At 40.7% G+C, this 18,464-nt stretch overlaps 1 protein-coding gene across 1 annotated transcript in view; it reads left to right on the top strand.

The window, feature by feature from the left end:
• LOC110202934 (uncharacterized) overlaps window positions 1-18,464 on the top strand; it is a 37,296-nt gene that overhangs the window by 6,348 nt on the left and 12,484 nt on the right. The window contains 3 exon segments of the mRNA XM_020979299.2: window positions 6,551-6,677; window positions 7,216-7,245; window positions 7,248-7,313. Coding sequence (XP_020834958.1) covers window positions 6,551-6,677; window positions 7,216-7,245; window positions 7,248-7,313 — 223 coding nt within the window.

Raw genomic sequence — 18,464 nt, 5'->3', positions numbered from 1 at the left:
GCCCTAGTCTTTTAGGAGCCATACAGCCTGGCCCGGCAGTTGGATGTTGGGGGAATCTGAGGTGCAGAAGTGCTTTGTCAGCGCGCGAGTTGGAGACGCTGAACGTCTTGACCCTGATTCCTCTTTCCATCGTACAGTGGGACCCGCTTGGAAAGATCCCCCACTTGCCTCCTGCCTCACCTCCCTTTCTCCTTCCTGTCAAAAATCCATTCATTCTGTCATTTTACTGGCACCACGAGTTACTCTAGTGGGGGTGTGAGAAATATCCAGTCGGGTCAGGCTTTGATTAGGCACTTACTGTGTGCCACGAACTGTGCTAAGTGCCAGGGATGCAATGAATGACAAAGTCTAGTGGCATTGTGGGATTGGGAGTTCGGAGGGACCAGTGTCCCCTCCCCCCAGCCCTGAGAGAAAGAAAGTCCGTGTGGTCTTTGGGTCATGAGCAGAGCGAGAGTTGGGGGTGGAGCGCCATCCTCAGCATCGTTGGCCCCACCTGAAGCTCAGTGAGCTGTGCCGAAGGAGGAGTGGCAGTGAGAGGAGGGGTGGGTGATTAGGCAGAGAGAGAAGTTAGGTGGAGACTAGGCACACATCTGGATGAGCTCCCAGATGTGGTCTGTGGACCAGGAAAGCTTCCCCAACATGTCCTGTCTGATAACAGCTGTTATGTTCTGTGCTATATTCTCTCTTTTAAAACAAAAAATTTGAGCTGTTTCCTTTATTCTGACTTTGTTTCATTTAAAAATCCGTGGTTGATTACAAAGGTTGATCACTACATATCTGTCTGTATGCTTAGTCCATGCTGAGCAAAGGGATGTGGAGTAAGCCTGAGGTCAGCAGGAAATACATGAAATTTAGATAGGGCCGTGTTTTGAACTTCTGCTTGATGTGTGGAATTTTCCTAACTGGGGCTGTGAGCTATTGAGATTTTAATACCTTTGTCCAACCTAAATTCCATAAAGTGCCAGAGAAAGAAGGCTGTATTGACCTGATTCATTTTATTGTTTCAAGGCTAAAGGCAAGATTGGCTGATGAAATTTCTAGCTTCCCAGGAGGTGAAAGAGGCAGGGAGAGGAGGGCAGTGACCAGAGGTCGTGCCCTGAACTAGCCCCATGGGAGGCAATAGTTATGGGTTGGGAGGATTGCACTCCGGCTCTTTCCAGAAGGGAGGAGGGGGCAGAAGAAGAGGGGAGCAGTCTGCCATCTTTGTCCTCCACAGCCACACCTGAAGGTCACAGGCCTGATCATGAGGTGTGCTTGCGTCTCACCAAGGTTTATGTTTTCCTTTCCTTCTCCTTATTTTACAAGGTTTGCTGCTTGCTCTCTTCTTCTGTGGGGCTTTGTCTGCCTTTGGCAAAGAAATTGGGTGTTTTATAAGGTCTTTTGGTGTCCTTGTTGAGGTGCAGGATTTATATTGGGCTGTTTTCTTTAGGATATAGTGACTGTGTCAGTATGTGTCCTTTGATCAGTTTTCTTGTGTGTGTGTGTGTGTAAATAATTTGTTCCATAAGTTTCAAGTTGTTTTAATGCTACATATTTCTATATTTAGTCTTTTAATTAGATACTGATTTCATCTTTGCTGTAAGTTTCTAATCTGACTGTAAACAGATGGCTGATTCTAAACATCGCCAAAATCGATAACCAATCTTTTTCTGCCTGTAAAGACCGAACTTTTTTTTGTGGTTTTATATCCCAGACCTTAGTGTGGCGTGCCTGGCACATAATAGGCACTTAATAAATGTTTATTGACTGGCTGCTAATTAGTGAGCATTGATCTAGTTCCTTTGGGCTCCTTGAAAGTATTCTCAGTAGAGTTTAGATCAGGGGTGAGGAACCTTTGGCCTTCAGGCCACATGTGACCCTCTAGGGCCTTGGGTGTGGCCTTTTGACTGAATCCAAACTTCAAAGAACAAATCCCCTTAATAAAAGGATTTGTTCTGTAAAATTTGGACTCAGTCAAAAGGCCTCACCCGAGGCCCTAGAAGGTCACATGTGGCCTTGAGGCTGCAGGTCCTCCACCCCTGGTTTAGATGAATAGATGCAAAAAGCATTTATCAGGTCCACGCTATGTTCCTGGCACTGTGCTGAGGACTTGGGTCCGAAGACGGTCCATTCACTCAAGAAGATTACTTTTTGTTGAAGAAAAAAATTAGTGCTCTGTATTGTAGGTACAAGCTTGCCAGAAACAACTTTTCGTTACTAGTGGATTGATCTAGATCTAAACATTGTTCTGTTTAGAGGGAGTTGTGTCCAAACTGACTGAGTCTCTTCCTACCCGTAGACATGTCTCCAGCCCAGTCATTTTGGAGTTTTATTTACAGCATTGCTTGACAACAGGCGAAAATTCCACATGAGATAAGAGGTCATCAGGGACTCGGACCCACGTCATGTAACGTGGTGCTTCATTAAGCATGGCCGTAGTTACTTCTGCCACTCTTAGGAAATCATTTTCTTAAAATCAGTCAGTCCTTTTTTTTTTTTACTCCTCCCCTCATATTTGTCACCATCCTTCCCACATTCACCTTTGTATTGAGGTGACTGGGTATTATAGCATATACTGATTTAATTAGGAGGTTGTTTAATTATTCAGAGTCTTTCTCTGCTTCCTAATCTGCTAACAGCATGTTTGTCCAGAAGCTCCCCAGACACAGACATAGACTATCCCATACCTACACACTTTATTAATCAATCACTTAATTAATCAATCAGTCATCAACTAACACAAATATTTCAGTATACAAACAACAAAAAAAGATTTTATATGAGATGAACTCATGGCATGGTAGGAAGTGTGTTTCTAAGTTTAATTTTTCTCGCTATAGTCATCCACTTTCCCCATCAATATTAAGCAGTGATTCCCTCCCTCTTTAATTGCTTTCATCAAATTCACAATACAGCAATATTTTGTATAATTTATTATAGACAAAACCTAAAACATTTACAATACCATGTAAACAGTATAGTAATGTACATTTGAACTATGTGAGTTTCACTATTTAAAATATTGATGATAATAAGTCATTCTCATTGCTGTATATTTATGTATATTCTTTAGCTTTTACATAATCATATTCAGGGTCTGCTCTGCCCATCTGGCTCTGCAGTCTTCATTTTACAGTCATCTTTCCAAATTCCTTATTATTCTTTTAAAATTTTCAATTTTAGCTCTATAACAGTGTTATAAAACATTAATATATTAAAAATTATTCAGTGATTCCCTACTTTTGGACATTTCTGTTGTTTGCTTTTCTTTTTTTTCTTCATTAACAAATAATTGAACACACAGCTTCCTCATTCCCCAGCACCATAATATTCACTATATTGATAAAATTACATAGTGCACCATAAAGAAATAAAGAACAAATGAAATAATTGGCAGGATAGTCATTGCCCATGCCTGGGCTGTATACTATGATAAATATGGCAGTTGGTGTGACAATGTGATAAAATGTGACAACGGTTCTCTCTAAGTCACCTGACAGAGCCAGTGCTAGACCTAACCACACCAAGTCCATTTGGAGGAGCAGAAGTTCTAGAGCATCGAAGGAAATCATGACAGATGTAGGAATACAGGGAAAATAGCATGTCCCCAGGTTAACTTATACCTTAAAGCAGTAACTCTATGTATTTACTTCAGTTCTGAGTTCACTCTTCAAATCTGTTTTTCTGTATGACCAGGTAGTTTTGATAGCTTTTTGTAGTGTTTTAAAGTCTACCTCAGTTACCTTTTTTTATAAATTCTACATGAAAATTTTTAAAAACAGATCTTTTCTCAATCTTTATTTTGCATATATACAACTGCAAATTATTTTTGTGTGTATAGCTAATATCCTGCTATGCTAATCTTAGTTTTTTATTGAGAAGGTTGGATTTTCAGGGTTAATTTTCATGCCATGAATCTGGTGTCACCCATACTATCATGTTAAAATGGAAGATAATATATAATTAGATTAATTACAGTATCTCCAATTCAGAAAAGATTTAGGTGTTAAAAATGGGAAATGAGTAAAAGAAAGGACAGCGACATGGCTGTCACCTTTTCCTACAGAATATCAGCAGTTGCAGAGCTGTCACCCCAGAGAGGAGGGTAAAGAGCCCAGAAATAGCTTGATTTGAATTTCCTTGCCATGCTGAGAAACAAGGCTATCTTCAAATAGAAATAGGGTGAGAGGAGGAGCTGGGCCAATCATGAGCAAGAGTGAGGGAAGACAGTTAGATAGGCTGAATGTGTAACTAGTGCTTGTGCCATGATGAAGAGCTGGGAGAAGGCTTCTGGTGTGGGCAGGATTTAGGGAGAGGTCTAGGCAGGGATCACAGATGAATCATTTAAGAAGCCTGGTGCTTAGTAGGTATTTAATATGTGTTTGTTAATTGACTGCATGCGCTGTTGGAGGAAGAACCCCCATTAATGGGATCACAAGCCTGTTGAGACTGCCAAGGATGATTTTGTGCGGTCTGTACACGACAGTTTGACCTCTTCGTTTCCTGCATTAATCCTGGTAATCTTCCTTCTCTGTCATATTGCGATTAGTAATGTTTTCAATATTACATCACAGGTCCAGTAACTGTTGGGAAGTAAGGGGATTGATGAGGAGTTTATGTTTAGAAATTTGGGCCACCGTGTTTGAGATGTCCAATTCAGTCCACGTTTATTGAGTGCCCCTTATGGACAGCTAGGTGGCTCAGAGTATAGAATGCTGGGCCTGGAGTCAGGAAGACTCATCTTAGAGAGTTCAAATCTGGCCCCAGATGTGCCTAGCTTTGTGACTCTGTGCAAGTGACTTAATGCTGTTTGACTCGGTTTCCTCATCTGTAAAATGAGCTACAGAAGGAAATGGCAAATCACTGTAGTACCTCTGCCAAGAATACCCCAAATGGGGTCATGAAGAGTCGGACACGACTGAAAAATGACTGAACAAATACTATGGGCAAGATAGTGCGCTCGAGAGAGACGCAGTGAGATACCAGCGTGAGCTCCAGGCAGTGTTGCTGATTTAGGAGTGAAAGCAAAGGGAAAGTCAGGAGCTGGGATGTCAGGTAGAGCATCAGCATCTCAGTGAACGAGCATTTATTAAGTGCCGACTGTGTCTCTAGTACTGAGTAGGACAAGTTAGAGGGCCCCTGCTCTCCAGGGGTTCATCTGCCAAGGGCTCAGCCCAGACCACTGAGGGCCTGCCAGGGGGTGACAAGCCTTGGCTAAAGGAAGTGGGGAGGCAGTAGAGTAACTGCCTCTGGGAGGAACAGTGTTATCCTGCTAGCCCTGGTGAGTTTTGGGATGGGGAAGGGCTCTCCTAGTGCTGGCAGCCATTTCCCTTCCTCCCCCTCCCCCCCCCAGGGAAGGGCATGGATAGGAGCCAGATAGGCCCAAGTGTCACGGGTATCAGAGGCGTGCAGGGGTAGTGCTCTGATTGCAGGCAGTCTCTGCACTGGGGATGGCATGCTGTTATATTGAAGAAGTGGCTCATGAGAGGGAGAGGCCAGAGGGAGTGGTCAGGGGCAGGTCCAAGAAAGCCCAGCCTCTATTCAGGGGAAAAGGTGGAGGAGGATTTCCCTTCACAGGTGGTAGAGGTCGGTGGAAGGCACAGTGGACACACATAGGAGGGGCATGTGTGTGAGGTGCCCACTAGCTGTGTGAGCCCCCCAGACAGTGATCTGAAGGTGTCGGTAGAGGGCCTGCCTTATTCAGATAAACAGGAAAGGATGGGGTGAGTAGCAGCACGCACTGAGCAGAAGAGTCCGAGAGCTCCCCTGGGACAGGGTGGCACAGAAGCTGGGGATCCAACAGTGGACACAGAAACAGTGGGAGACCACCTGACCAAAGGGAAGTGAGGGAAGGATTGCCAGCTTGGAACAAAGGCGTGGTGTTGGGCTTCTTCTGCCCCTTCTGCTGGGCTCTCTCTGCCAGAAGCAGAGCACAATCATTTCTTGATTTGCCTCAATTATTATTTCATTCTTTAAGTCAGAGGAATCAACACAGGGAAATTCTGTTCTGAATCTCAGTCTCCCCAGTAGGGAAGAGCTTTTGTGGGGTTGGAAATTAGAGAATTGCCTGATCCCTTCCCCATCACTCCAGTCAGTCACGCACAATTCCTCACCAAACATCAATGAATGTTGGTGGATTTGGCTGTGTACATGCCTGAAAACAAAGGAAGAAACTTATTACGAGGGTGCTGGGTTATATTTGTGAGTGCAGAGAGTGAGGAAAGGACTGGGACCCCATTAATCCACTTCTGGGCTGCCTTTTTGGTAAGCCTGTTTCCAGTGTTGCAGCCAGCAAGGGTGAGTGATTGATGGGATGCACCTAATTAGAAAGGATTGATTTTGAAGAGTAACAAATTTGCTTCCCTTGGGGGTTAGTACAGGAAATGATTTATATGTCTGACCTTGAGCAATAAAATTAATTATTTACAATATACAGAATCCAGAATGAAGTGAGAAAGCTAGTAAGAAGATTGCTAAGCGGTGCTTGACATGGAGTACACCATCCCCTTAAAATGCTTTGGGAACCACTCAGGGGTCTCTGGTTGAGTATACCTGTTTTTGGATGTTTCAGAAATTGCTGACGTTCCAAGACGTGGCAGTGGACTTCACCCGGGAGGAATGGGGGCTGCTGGAGCCAGCTCAGAAGGACCTGTTCAGGGACGTGATGCTGGAGAGCTATGAGAACTTTGTGTCCCTGGGTAAGGATCAGTCATCTGGCCCTCACTATGTCTTTGTGTTGTGAGATGTCTGAAGGCCTGTGTTTCTGTTCGGTGTGCACGGGTGTTCTGATATGTGCACATTCTTTGGAAAAATTCCTAAATCCTTTGATGATAAGAGGCAGTGCTTCTGCTGCCTCATCCCTGTGGGAGGTCTTTGGCTTGTACTGGAAATCAGCAACCTGACCGTGCTGCTTCAGGTGGCTCTAGCTTCCCAACCCTCTGTTCATCCAGGTCAGAGACTCTGCACTCAAGTCCCAGGTCCTTGAAGACAGGAAACATGTCTGTTCTCTTAGGAGAGAGTGTGTTAAAATGAATGTGTTTTCTTTGAACCTAAATCAAGCCCTTTCATTCCACTCCCCTCTCCCCAACTTGATAGGACCACAAAGCAGAGTAAGTAGCCTTCCAAGGTCCTTCCTGTTATGCCATCTATTTATTTCTTAAAGAGAAAGAGGCTCAGGTTGACTTCTCAGATGGTTTTCTCTCCTCAGCACTTCTCCAATTATTTCCCCGTGAGCAGGGCTTCCAGATTCCAAAGAAGATGTGATTTCCCATTGGAGAAGACAGAAGAACCAGGGCCACCTGAAGGAGAAGTCATCCCAGGAAACACTTACACAGGTGAGTGAGGAAAACCAGACAGGTGGCAGGATTGCGAGCATCAGCCCAGCTGCTCAGTAAGGGCAGATTACCTTGGAGTGTTGGGCCGCAGCCTCTGCTTCAGACCCTGGAGAAGGTGGCCAGTGTCTCCTTGGAGCTATTTCTGATGGTCCCCTCCTGGTCTCTCTGTCCTCATTCCATCCAGTCTTAGAGAAAGAGGCATTCTTCCTTCTGTTAAAGGGATCCTCCCCTTCCCCCTGTCCTGAATCCCATCCTTTCTTCTCCCTCCTTAGGATTGTTTTCTCTCTTCTTTTTCCTTCACTCCCTTTTCAAAGATTCCTTTCTTTCTACTCTCGGATATATTTTGTCTGCCTTGCAGTTCATCTCTGCCCACTGTCAAAGCCTACAAATAAAGACAGTTCTCACTTTACAAATCAGCACAGGGAAACTCTGTTCTGCATCTCAGTTTCAGCAACAGGGAAGAGCTTGTTGTGGGGGGGTTGAAAATTATGGAGTTACCTGATCCCTGTTACTTAAGTCAGTAATGAGAATTTCCCCACCAAGAATTAATGAGTGTTGGTGCATTTTGCTATGTGTATGCCTGAAAGCAAAGGGGAAAATTGAGGTCTTGATTTGCATGTAGTAAGTTGGTTAGCAGTGACAGGAGCTCAGCCTCGGACTTTCCCTCTTATAGGCCAGCACCTTTTGTCTGAACGGTCTCCTCCTGCCACCCAGATGCAAGGGCTTGTTTTTCAATCTTAATCATCTTTTACCTGTTTGCAGCATCTCAGTTTGTAGTAACCAGTGCAGATGTATTTTCATTTGGGTACAGATTTCACTTGCTATCTTCTGGGACCCCTTCCAGTGCTGAGATTTGGTGGTAGTCCCTCTGTCCAGTGTGCCATAATTTAGAAAAGAATTAGACATGCTGGAGCATATTCAGAAAGGTGAGTAGGATGGCAAGAGGAATGGAGCCCATGTCATCCTAGGACTGGCTGACATAGATGGCTTTGTTTAGCCTGAGGAAGAGAGGAATTTGGAGGGGATATGATGGCTCTCTCCAAGTATTTGAAAAGGCTGTCATGTGGAAGCAGAGCTGCTTGGTCTCTGAATGAAGAATGAGGCAGATCAGAACTTTCTGCAGGTGGAATGCCTTCCTCAACGGAAGTCTGGAAGTGGAAGCAGGATGGGCGCTCATCGGCGGTGTCGTGGAGCTCAAGGTCTTGGGCATTGACAAGGCATGAGCTAGATGCAAGGCACATCTGCCAGCAGCCAGCTCTGTGAAAGAAAAGGGCTGATGGCAGATTCAGTGTATTCCCTTTTGTGGCTGCTTGTCAAGTCTGTCTTAGCGGGGATTCTTACTTGGCCTTGGATTAGGCAAGAAGACCTTAGACTGTCTAAGTTGCACCCTGGGACCATCTGATTTCCCTCCTCAGCTTTCTCCTGTACTGGTTCTCCCACCTCTTGAATTGTCTCACCTCTGGGTTTTTATTGTCCCCTTTGTCCTCCACACCATTTTCCACCAATTTTGAGTGTCCCTTCAGGGCTCTGTCTTCATTCTTTTGCTATTCTCTCTTCTGGAAGATCACATAGTATTGAGACCTCAGCTGTCACTTCTTTTTTCACTCTACACTCTTATCTTTGGTGATTTCATTACTGCTCATTGTTGTCATGATAATACAGCTACCTGCCAGATCCACAGAGCCTTTCCTAAAATCTCTCTTCAACTTCAGTCCCCTGTCTCTGCCTGCTTTTCTCTTCAGGTATCATGTATACGAAGCTTGAGTTAGATCTCCTCCCCAGTAGCAAAACTCTCCGGGCTATATATGTTCTTTCTGGTTTCAAACTCTTTATCTGTTTTCCTGTTGTCTCCTTGTAGCAGAATGAAAGGTCTGAGAGCTCAGAGATTGTTCCCTTTTTTCTTATTGTCTCCTGAGTGCCTTGAAAAAGATGCATACAATATATATTCATTAAATCAGGTGATCAAGAGATCATTTATCTAGACATAGGTACAAAGTGCCGAGGCCCTTTTTGGATTCGTGTAGGCAGACTATGAGGTGGGCCAGGCAGTAGAGCAACCTCACTGGGATGAGAGGTGATTTAGGGAAGCCTTTGGATGCCTTCCAAGAGGAGTGAGGGAAATGTCAGGTTTTGAGTGAGGAAATCCTGTGATGAAATCAATATTTTGGGAAAATTAATCAGTTTTGTGGAGAATTGATTGGAAGGAGGAATAAATAGGCTGGTTCATTAATTCATTGTGAAATTATGAAAGCCTGGTTTTGGAACCACTCCTGCTTTCCTCAGATCCTTCTTTATCTTGCGGTATTTCCCCTATTCCTCATCTTAAGTCAACACTATTATGACCTTGTCTTCCTGCTTGTCACACTCAGGAATGAGTTCTGCTCCTACCCAGTGCTTTCTGTCATCTTCTTAGATTTTAATTATATTTTTGATGGCTCTCAAAATTACCCCAACTTTGCTTCTCAGTTAGAAGGTGCCTTTCCCTCCCGCTTGAGAAACGCGGTAACAGGCTGGTGGTGATCCTCCATCTGCGTCATTGCCCTTCCGTTATTTAAATACAGTTGTCACGTAGCCCCTCTGCCGTGTCTTCTGTAATCTAAACATCCACAGCTCTTTGCCGGATCCTTACTTGGCACGATGCTGGGCTGCTTCGCCATCCTGGCTGCCTGCCTTCTTGTCACTCTTCTCTACCTTATTGGTTTTCCTCCTAAAATGTCTCCAGAATTAAACGGCATGCTAGGCCTACTCTTGTTTAGGGGACATTCCTGCAGAGCCATGCTCTTCCTTGCCCTACAGACCCCCTCTCTGCACGCAGCCTGTTTGGATTGCCACTGTGCGCTTTTGCAGGTCTCTAGCCCCTTGTCCCTTTTTCCAGTGAGCTCCCGTTTGTACTTGAAAATTAATCTTTTTAAAACTCTGTAATTTCAGTGTTAGCAGGTAGAATCCACCATTCATGCCTGGCAAGGATTTTTCCTTTGTACCTCACCCATCACGTGATGTGTTGAGTTTCTCTTCCAGCTTTGTATCACCTGCAGCTGTGATAAGCATCCCCATCTGTTCCTTCATGTAAACCATTATTAAGTAGCCCAAGGTCACTAGTAGATCTGAGGGCCCTCCACTCAAGCAGTAGTCTCCAGACTTTTAAAATTGTACATCAGCTGTTCTGTTAAGTAAAAAAATTTTGAACACACTCCTCCACATATGTTTATAGTTATTTATATAAATTAGGTGCATGTGTTACTATACTGGTATGTCGTGTGCATTATAAAACATACACAAAAAACAATATAAAAAGGATTAAAAATAAAAAATAAAATTCTAAAGCAATTTTATTAATGGTAGCAGTAAAAGCATTGTGATTGAATATGGCTCATTTGTTTTAAAAATCTTATTTTTAAGTACTTTGTGATAAAGCTGTTTGAAGGTTTGATTCTAAGTTCAACTGTCATAGTTGAAAAATATGCTTCATCAGTGATAGAAAAGGAATTCCTATTCAAAGTAATTACAAAATGCATAGAATATTTGGGAGTCATAGATACATTACCAAATATTCCTTAAAGAAATAAAGAACACTTTAATAGCTAGAGGAATAGTCCAGTGGTCATGGCTGGGCTGTGCCAATATAACAAAAATGAAAATACTACCAAAACTTATTTGTAGACTTAGGGCTGTGCCAGTCAGACTACCAAAAAAAAATAGTTTATATCGCTCGACAAAATAGCAAATTTTATTTAGAGGAAAAAATATAGAATTTTAAGGGAAATAATAAAAGAAAGTAGGAATGAAGAAGGGTTAGAACTTTCAGGCCTCAGATTATATTAGATAGCAGAAATCATCAAGATCATTTAGTATTGGTTAAAAAAAATAGGGAGATAAAGATCAATGGAAAAGACTAGTTTCAGGAAGACTCAGAAATAATGAAACCAAACCCAGTGTTCAATAGACCTCTGAAGTAAATTACCTGGTAAAGAGCTCTGTAGTTGATAAGAACTGCTGAGAAAACTGGAAAGCAGTCTGGCAGAAGTTAGATTGAGAGCAATTACTTATATCATATTACACAATCAGTTCAAAATGAATCTGTGACCTGAATATTAAAGATCATAAGATAAAAATAACTTGGAAGAGAAGGCACATTCACACCCATGGGTGGGGGATGAATTCTTAATGAAACAAGAGTAGCTCATGTAAAGGAATGATGAGAATTTTTGTGTACTTGTTTTTGATCCTGCAACTTTGCTAAATTTATTGTTTCAATACACTTTTTTCATTAACTAGGGTTTTCTAAATAAATTATGTCATCTGTGAAAAGTGATCATTTTGTTTTCCTGAGTGGATAAGTGATGGACCTGGATTCAGGAAGATCCAAGTTCACTTCTGACCTCAGACTCTTACTGGTTTTGTGACCCTGGGCAAGTCACTTAACTGCTGTTTGCCTCAGTTTCCTTAGCTGTAAAATTGGGTAATATTAGCACCTGCCTCCCAGGATTATTGTGAGGACCAAATGAAATAAATGTTCGTAAAATGCTCCACACAGTGCCTGGCTTGTAGTAGGTGCTTAATAGAGCTTTTTCCTTCTTCTATTCCTTCCTTTTCTTCTTCCCCCTCTTCTCTGTCTCCTTCCTTTTCCTCCTTCCCCCTTTCTCTCTTTGCCTGTGCTTCTTCCCTCAATTTTTTCTTCTAGTTAAGGACAGTGTTAAATAGTAGTGGTGATAATAGGCGTCTTTGCTTAACAAAACAAGGAATAGAGACAATTATAAGAGATAAAACAAGTAACTTTCATTACTTGAAATTAAGAAGTTGTTGAAGGAACAAAATTAATGCAGCTAAGATAAGGAAAGTGGTTCACTAGGAAAAAAATATCTTTATATCAAGTATAAAGGACTGATATCCAAGATACATAGATTTCTAACAAAAAAGGTCAAAAGCTATTTCCCAGTGGATAAGTGGTCAAATATTTCTCAAAATAATTGCAGACTATTGACAACTATGTGAAAAAATACTCTAATTCAATAATAATTTGGGAAATGCAAATAATAGCACTGAGATTTCACCCCATCCTCGGGAAGTTGGCCAAGATAACAAAGGACAGGAATAATCATTGTTGAAAGGGCTGTGGAAAGTCAGGCACATTGATGCATTGTTGATGGAGCTGTGAATTGGTTCAGCCCTTTTGGAAAGCAATCTAGAATTTTGCAGGAAAAGTGACTAAGATGTCAGTACCTTTTGACCCAGAGATTCCACTGCTAAGTATTTGCCCTCAGACATCATCAATAAAAAGAAGGGTCTGTCTTCCAGCAAAATATTTATGGAAGCGCTTTTTGTGGTAGCAAAGAACTGGAGACAAAACAGATGGCCATGGATTGAGGAATGGCTGAACAGGTCATGATGTGCGAACATGATGAGTGCTGTGCTTTCTGATGGGCATGATGAATACAGAGAAGCATGGAATTGGTAATATGAACTGATGCAAAAATGAAGTCTGCAGAGCCAGGAAAATAGGACACCCAATGACCTTGTACAACAGTGCATGTGGAAAGAGCAAGCACCACAGAACGTTAAAATGTAGGAAAATAAAATAGAGTGTTGCAAAAATCATAAAGACCAAGCTTGGCCCCTGAAGAAGATAAATGAGAAGAAATTTCTCCTAGCTCCTTACAGAGGTGAGGATCCACGGCTGTGGGTCACTGCACATAAAATAAAATTATTTCAGTGTATTGATTTGTTTTGCTGAATTTTTTCTGTATTTCCTCTTTTAAAAAAAGATCTGTTATGGCCGTTTGGGAGGGGTGAAGGGGAGGAATAAATGTAGGAAATAGAAAACAGAAAGATAAATAGGTACAAATATAAAACTGCGTCATTGATCATACTTTACCATGATGCTCGTTTTTTAGTCCTGTTCACCAATTATTCAAGGTTTTTAATAAATTAAATTTAATGTATTAGCCAGATTTGGCTAATAAATGTCCATCTTCCTCCTGAAAATTATTCAGAAGTTACAGTATCATATTTTTAACAGTGGAAACAGAACTCATTGAAACTCCTAATTTAGACAAGGTTTTAACATGTAGATATGAGGTTTTTATAGGCCTTATAAGAAAAAGTTCTACCAAATTAAATGATGTATCAGAAAAGTAACATCATATGCAGTATCCCACACCCATAGCCGCCCGCTTCTGTGAAAGAGGGGGAGATGTTTGGATTTGGGGGGTTTTTTTGAGATGTTTTCTTGAATCTCTAATTTGGGCCACACTTGGTCATTATGATGTCATACCATTGAATTTTGATTATCTAGTTGTTTAATCTTTCCATTTACATTGCTGTCATTTTGAATATTGTTTTTGTAGTTGTATCAGTACATGAATCTTTCCACGCTTCTTTGTATTCATTATTTCTTATAGCACAGTAGTACTTTGTTAAATTTTCAGTCAGTAAATAAACATTTATTACATGCTGATTATGCTCTAGATGCTGGGCTAAGCAATAAGGATGAAAAAGAAAGGCAGAAATAATCCCTGTCCTAGAGGAACTTACATTCTATTAGTGGAGACAACATGTAAATAATAACATGAGAGATATATACAGAGTGGATATAGAATTAATTCAGAGGGGAAGGGCTCCTACAAAAAGTTGTTCTTGAGCTGAGTCGCAAAGGAAGCCAGGGAAATGAAGGCAGAGGTGAAGGGGTGTTCCAAGATGGCATAGATGAGGAACTGCTAGTAGGTCAATGTAGCTGGATTGTAAAATGTGTGAAGGAGGGTCACGTTTAAGACCAGAAAGGTAGAGAGAGGCCAGGTTGTGAAAAGCTATAAATGTCAAACATAGGGCTTTATATTTGATCTTGGCAGTAATGTGGACCCACTGGAGCTTTTTGGGCAGGAGAGTGATGTGGAGACCTATACTTTAGAAATACCGCCTTTGTAGGTGAGTAGAGGATATGTTGGAATAGGGAGGGACTTGAGTCAGGTAGACCGGTTAGGAAACTACTGAAATAGTCCAGCTGAGAGGAGATGAGAGGGCTCTGTGAGTAGAAAGAAAGGTACATATATGACAGAAGCACTGAGAGGCCATGGATTGAATATGTGGATCAGTGAGAGGAGGTACAGATGGTGCAAAGATTGAGAACCTGGGCAACTGGGAGGATAGTGGTGTTCTTGATGGTAATAGGGCAGTTCACAAGAAAAAGAGGGAGTTTTTTGTGTTGTTTTTCATCTTTTGGAAGGAAGAGGAGAGTTCTGTTTCCAAAGTGTTGAATTTGAGATTTCTATAGGGATGATGTCAAACTCAAATAGAAATCCATAATAAGGATCCTTGTGGACTAGGTATTGTCTTAGTTTTAAAATGTGATGTTATCTTTGTTTTATTGTATTTTTATTTATTTTGTTGTGGACTGTGTATTGACTTAGTTTTAAAATGTAATGTTGTCTTTGTTGTATTGTATTTTTATTTATTTTGTTATATAATTCCTAATTAATCTGGCTCAGGCTTGACACTTCTGTCCTGTAGGATACCCAGTTTGAGATGACTGAATGACAGTTGGTGATGTTGTAGTTGTTAACTACTGCTCAGGAGAGAAATTAAGGCTGAATATGTAAATTTAGATGCCACCTGTGTAGGTATATTAATTGATTATTAGCTGATTGATTATTTTTTTTAAATTTTATATAAATTTATGCTGATTGATTATTGATAATTAGCTGATGAGATTTCCAGGTGAGGTAGTCTAGAGAAAAAAAAGATGGTTTCGGAGAGAACCTTGGGTGACACATATGATTGATAGTGTGTCATCTGTGAAAAATTAGCATAGGAGACCGGGAAGGAGCATTTGGACAGATAGGAACAGGACCAGGAAAGAGCAGTAATAGAAAGAAGAGAGTATAAAAAAAAAAAGGCATTCCTAAAAAGTGAAAAACCACAGGGCTTTTGGGGAAAATAGGGTTAGGGGCACAACACTCAAAAACATCATCAGTAATACATTAAAAAAAAGAGGAACCTAATAAAAGAATGGCATCCAAGTTTTGTATATGTTGAACAGTTAAAAGATACGTAAATACTACAATAAATAGTGGCTTTCCTCAGACTCAGGCTACTGCTTGCCCTGGGGCAGCAGAGCGAGCTGAAGGGCAGCGCCTCTGGCCTAGGGAATTTGGCTGTAGTGGAAGCTGTTTAGGGGAGAGTTTGGGGGCTGACCCCAGTTCCTGCTGCACTAGAAGATCTATGATAAATATGGCACTTTGAAAAAGACCTGACGTTTGCTTGTGGAAGTGGCTTGGAGTTACTGAGAAGTGGTGCGGTTTTCTGCCTTCTTGATGTTTTTTGTGGAAGAAATCATGTTTAAACCAACTTGAAATTTGCATTATGCTCAGTGTTCCTAAATGTCTCAATTGTTAGGAAAAAAATTCTCTTTGAAACAAGTGTTAAAGTAGAACGGTTATCTGGGATGAGAAAATGATCAGCGGCGTCAAATGCAGCGGAGAGGCCGAGAAGCATGTATCACATCTGGCAATGGAGTGATCCCTGGTGATTTTGGAGAGGGCAGTTTCAGTGGAGTGATGAGGTGGGTAGCCAGATTGCGAAAGGGTTTGGAAAGGAAGGGGAGGCACAGAGAGTAGACAACTTTTCTAAAGGCGTTTAGCCATAAAGGAAAAGATAAGTAGAGGACTCTAAATTAGTGAGGTGGTAGGATTAACTGAGGGGTTTTTCAGGATGGAGAAGATATGAGTGAGTTTGTAGGGAGAAGAGAGAGATACAGTAGATAGATAGCCCAACATTGCAGAAAGGGAAAGAATGGATAGGATAGGGTGTGTAACACCGAATCGTTTGACATAGATACTGAGTGAGGACACTAATGTTAATAAGTATATTAAATACGTAGTAGAATTTGGGAGGGGTTGGAAGAACCATTTCCATTGGCAAAAGAGCACCACCTACCTCTTCACACAAGGTCAGAGTAAAGAAGCAGATTGTTAATGCACCACAATATGTTTATCTGTTTCCTAGCTGATTAACACCTACTTTGTTTCCACTTCTTTGTTTCCATAAAAAGTGGTATGAGAGTACTGCTACATATATTCTGATGTATATAGGGCTGGAATTTTGTCAGTGATCTCTTGGAGGAAATACTTAGGAGTGGAATATCTGGGTCACAGTTTATGGACATTTTAGTCATTTCTTTCGCACAATACTCCACGGATTCACCAAACATTCCATTAGATGCCTGTTTTTACATAATCCATTGCACCTAGACTTCCCATCTGTTGTCTTCTTTGCCAATTTTCTAAATGAAATATTAGGATTTTAAAAATTAATTTATCGTATTAATAATTTGGAGTATTCCTTCATATGATTGCTTACATTTTGCAGTTATTTTTGAGAAAAGCTTGTTTGTGTACTTAAATAATTTATCCACTGGGAACTGGCTTTTGGTTTTACATGTTTCTATTAGTTGTCTACATATCTTGGATATCAGTCCCTTATTAGAGGTATTTGATACAAAGATTTGATACAAAGATTCTCTCCGCCGCTCCCCATAGACCACTTCTTTTCTTATCCTAGTTGTGTTAATTTTGTTCTTTCTGTAGCTTTTTGATTTCATGTAATCAAAATGATCCATTTCACTTTTTATAATTGTCTATATTCCTTGACTAGCCGTTAAGAATTCTCCTTTACCCTTAGTTGTGAAAAAAGCTATGTGATATGCTTCTCTTAATTTTTTTTTGTGCTATGATCTTTAATCAGATCCTGTGTTTATTTTGAATTGATCATGAAATGTGGTGTAAGCTGTTGTTCTAAACGTGATTTCTGCCAAACTAGTTTCTAGTTTTCAAAGTGAGTCATAATTCCTAGGTAATTGGTATTTTTAGGTTTATTGAACACTGAGTTATTAAGCTCAGTTATTTGTTTGTCATCCTTGTCTAGTCTTTTACATTGATGTCCTTTTCTATTTTTTAACCAGTACCAGTTGCTTTTTTATTGCTTCTTTACATATAGTTTTAAGTCAAGAAGTGCTATTCCTTCTTCATTTATAACTTCTTTTCATTATTTCCCTTAGAATTCTAGGTCTTTTGTTCCTACAAATGAATTTTATAGTTCTGTTTAGATTTGTGAAGTATCCTATTGGTATTTTAGTATAGCACTAAATTTGTAAATTACGTTAGTATTGCGAATTTACGTTGGCTTTCTAATTTTCAAAGGCATATTCAGTTCATTAATCTTTCCTGTTAACCCATATTTAACACAATCTTTACAGTTTATAAGTTGTTTGTGTGATTGCTTGTCAGATTTAATTTTTAACATTTACTTCATAATATGGCCCATGAAGAGCTTATTCAAGGAGTAAAGATGTCACTTATTGGTCACTTGTGTTCACATTTTTAATATTATCTTTAACCAATAATATTTTTACAGGAATCTATTTTGAAGACATTTGTCTATTTTGTGAATTATAAAACTTTGATCATTTAATCTGTAAATTAATTTCAGTTGAGCATACTTAAACTGATATCAAACAAATGAATGAGAGTACTCTTCACAGGATACCTCGTATCCTGTATGTAACACATATCATTTGATATAGATACTGAATGAGGACACTAATAACAATATGCACATTAAATATTTATAAAGCTAAATAATAAATAGAAATTTTAATATTTCCTTCCTCAGAGGTGGCATGGTATAATAGATAAAAGAACTTGCTGCTGACCCAGGAAAACCTGGGTTCAAGTTATGCTCCTGACACATACTAGGTCTTGAACCCTAGATAGGTTACTTAACCTCTCGGTGGTCTTGGAAGCTTTCCAAGACAGTAAGTTGCAGAGAAGGACTTGTATTGATTGGTAAAGGGGGGGTTCTTTATGCCAGTGAAACCACAGATTCAGCCTCAACCTTATTACCACAGTGGATTGTCTTGAACGGCCCTTGGGGTGAGGACACCCCGTTTTGGAGACCACTGCACTAGAAAATTGTTTCTTAAGTTGGCAGGAAGACTTTAATGACTACTAGGTTTTGGTCATTCAATGACTTCTACATTCACCTTACTGTGTGCTCTTGTCCATCTTGGCCACAGAGATAACATGAGAGATTTCACCTTATGCTTTGGAAAAAAATCCAGGCAAGTTCTCAACAGTGTTTCCCTGAACTACTTTTACTTTG

Source organism: Phascolarctos cinereus, unplaced genomic scaffold, assembly GCF_003287225.1.
Source record: "Phascolarctos cinereus isolate Bilbo 61053 unplaced genomic scaffold, phaCin_HiC Scaffold_2;HRSCAF=192, whole genome shotgun sequence".
Lineage (NCBI taxonomy): Eukaryota > Metazoa > Chordata > Mammalia > Diprotodontia > Phascolarctidae > Phascolarctos > Phascolarctos cinereus.
This window is presented reverse-complemented; position numbering and strand designations above follow the sequence as displayed.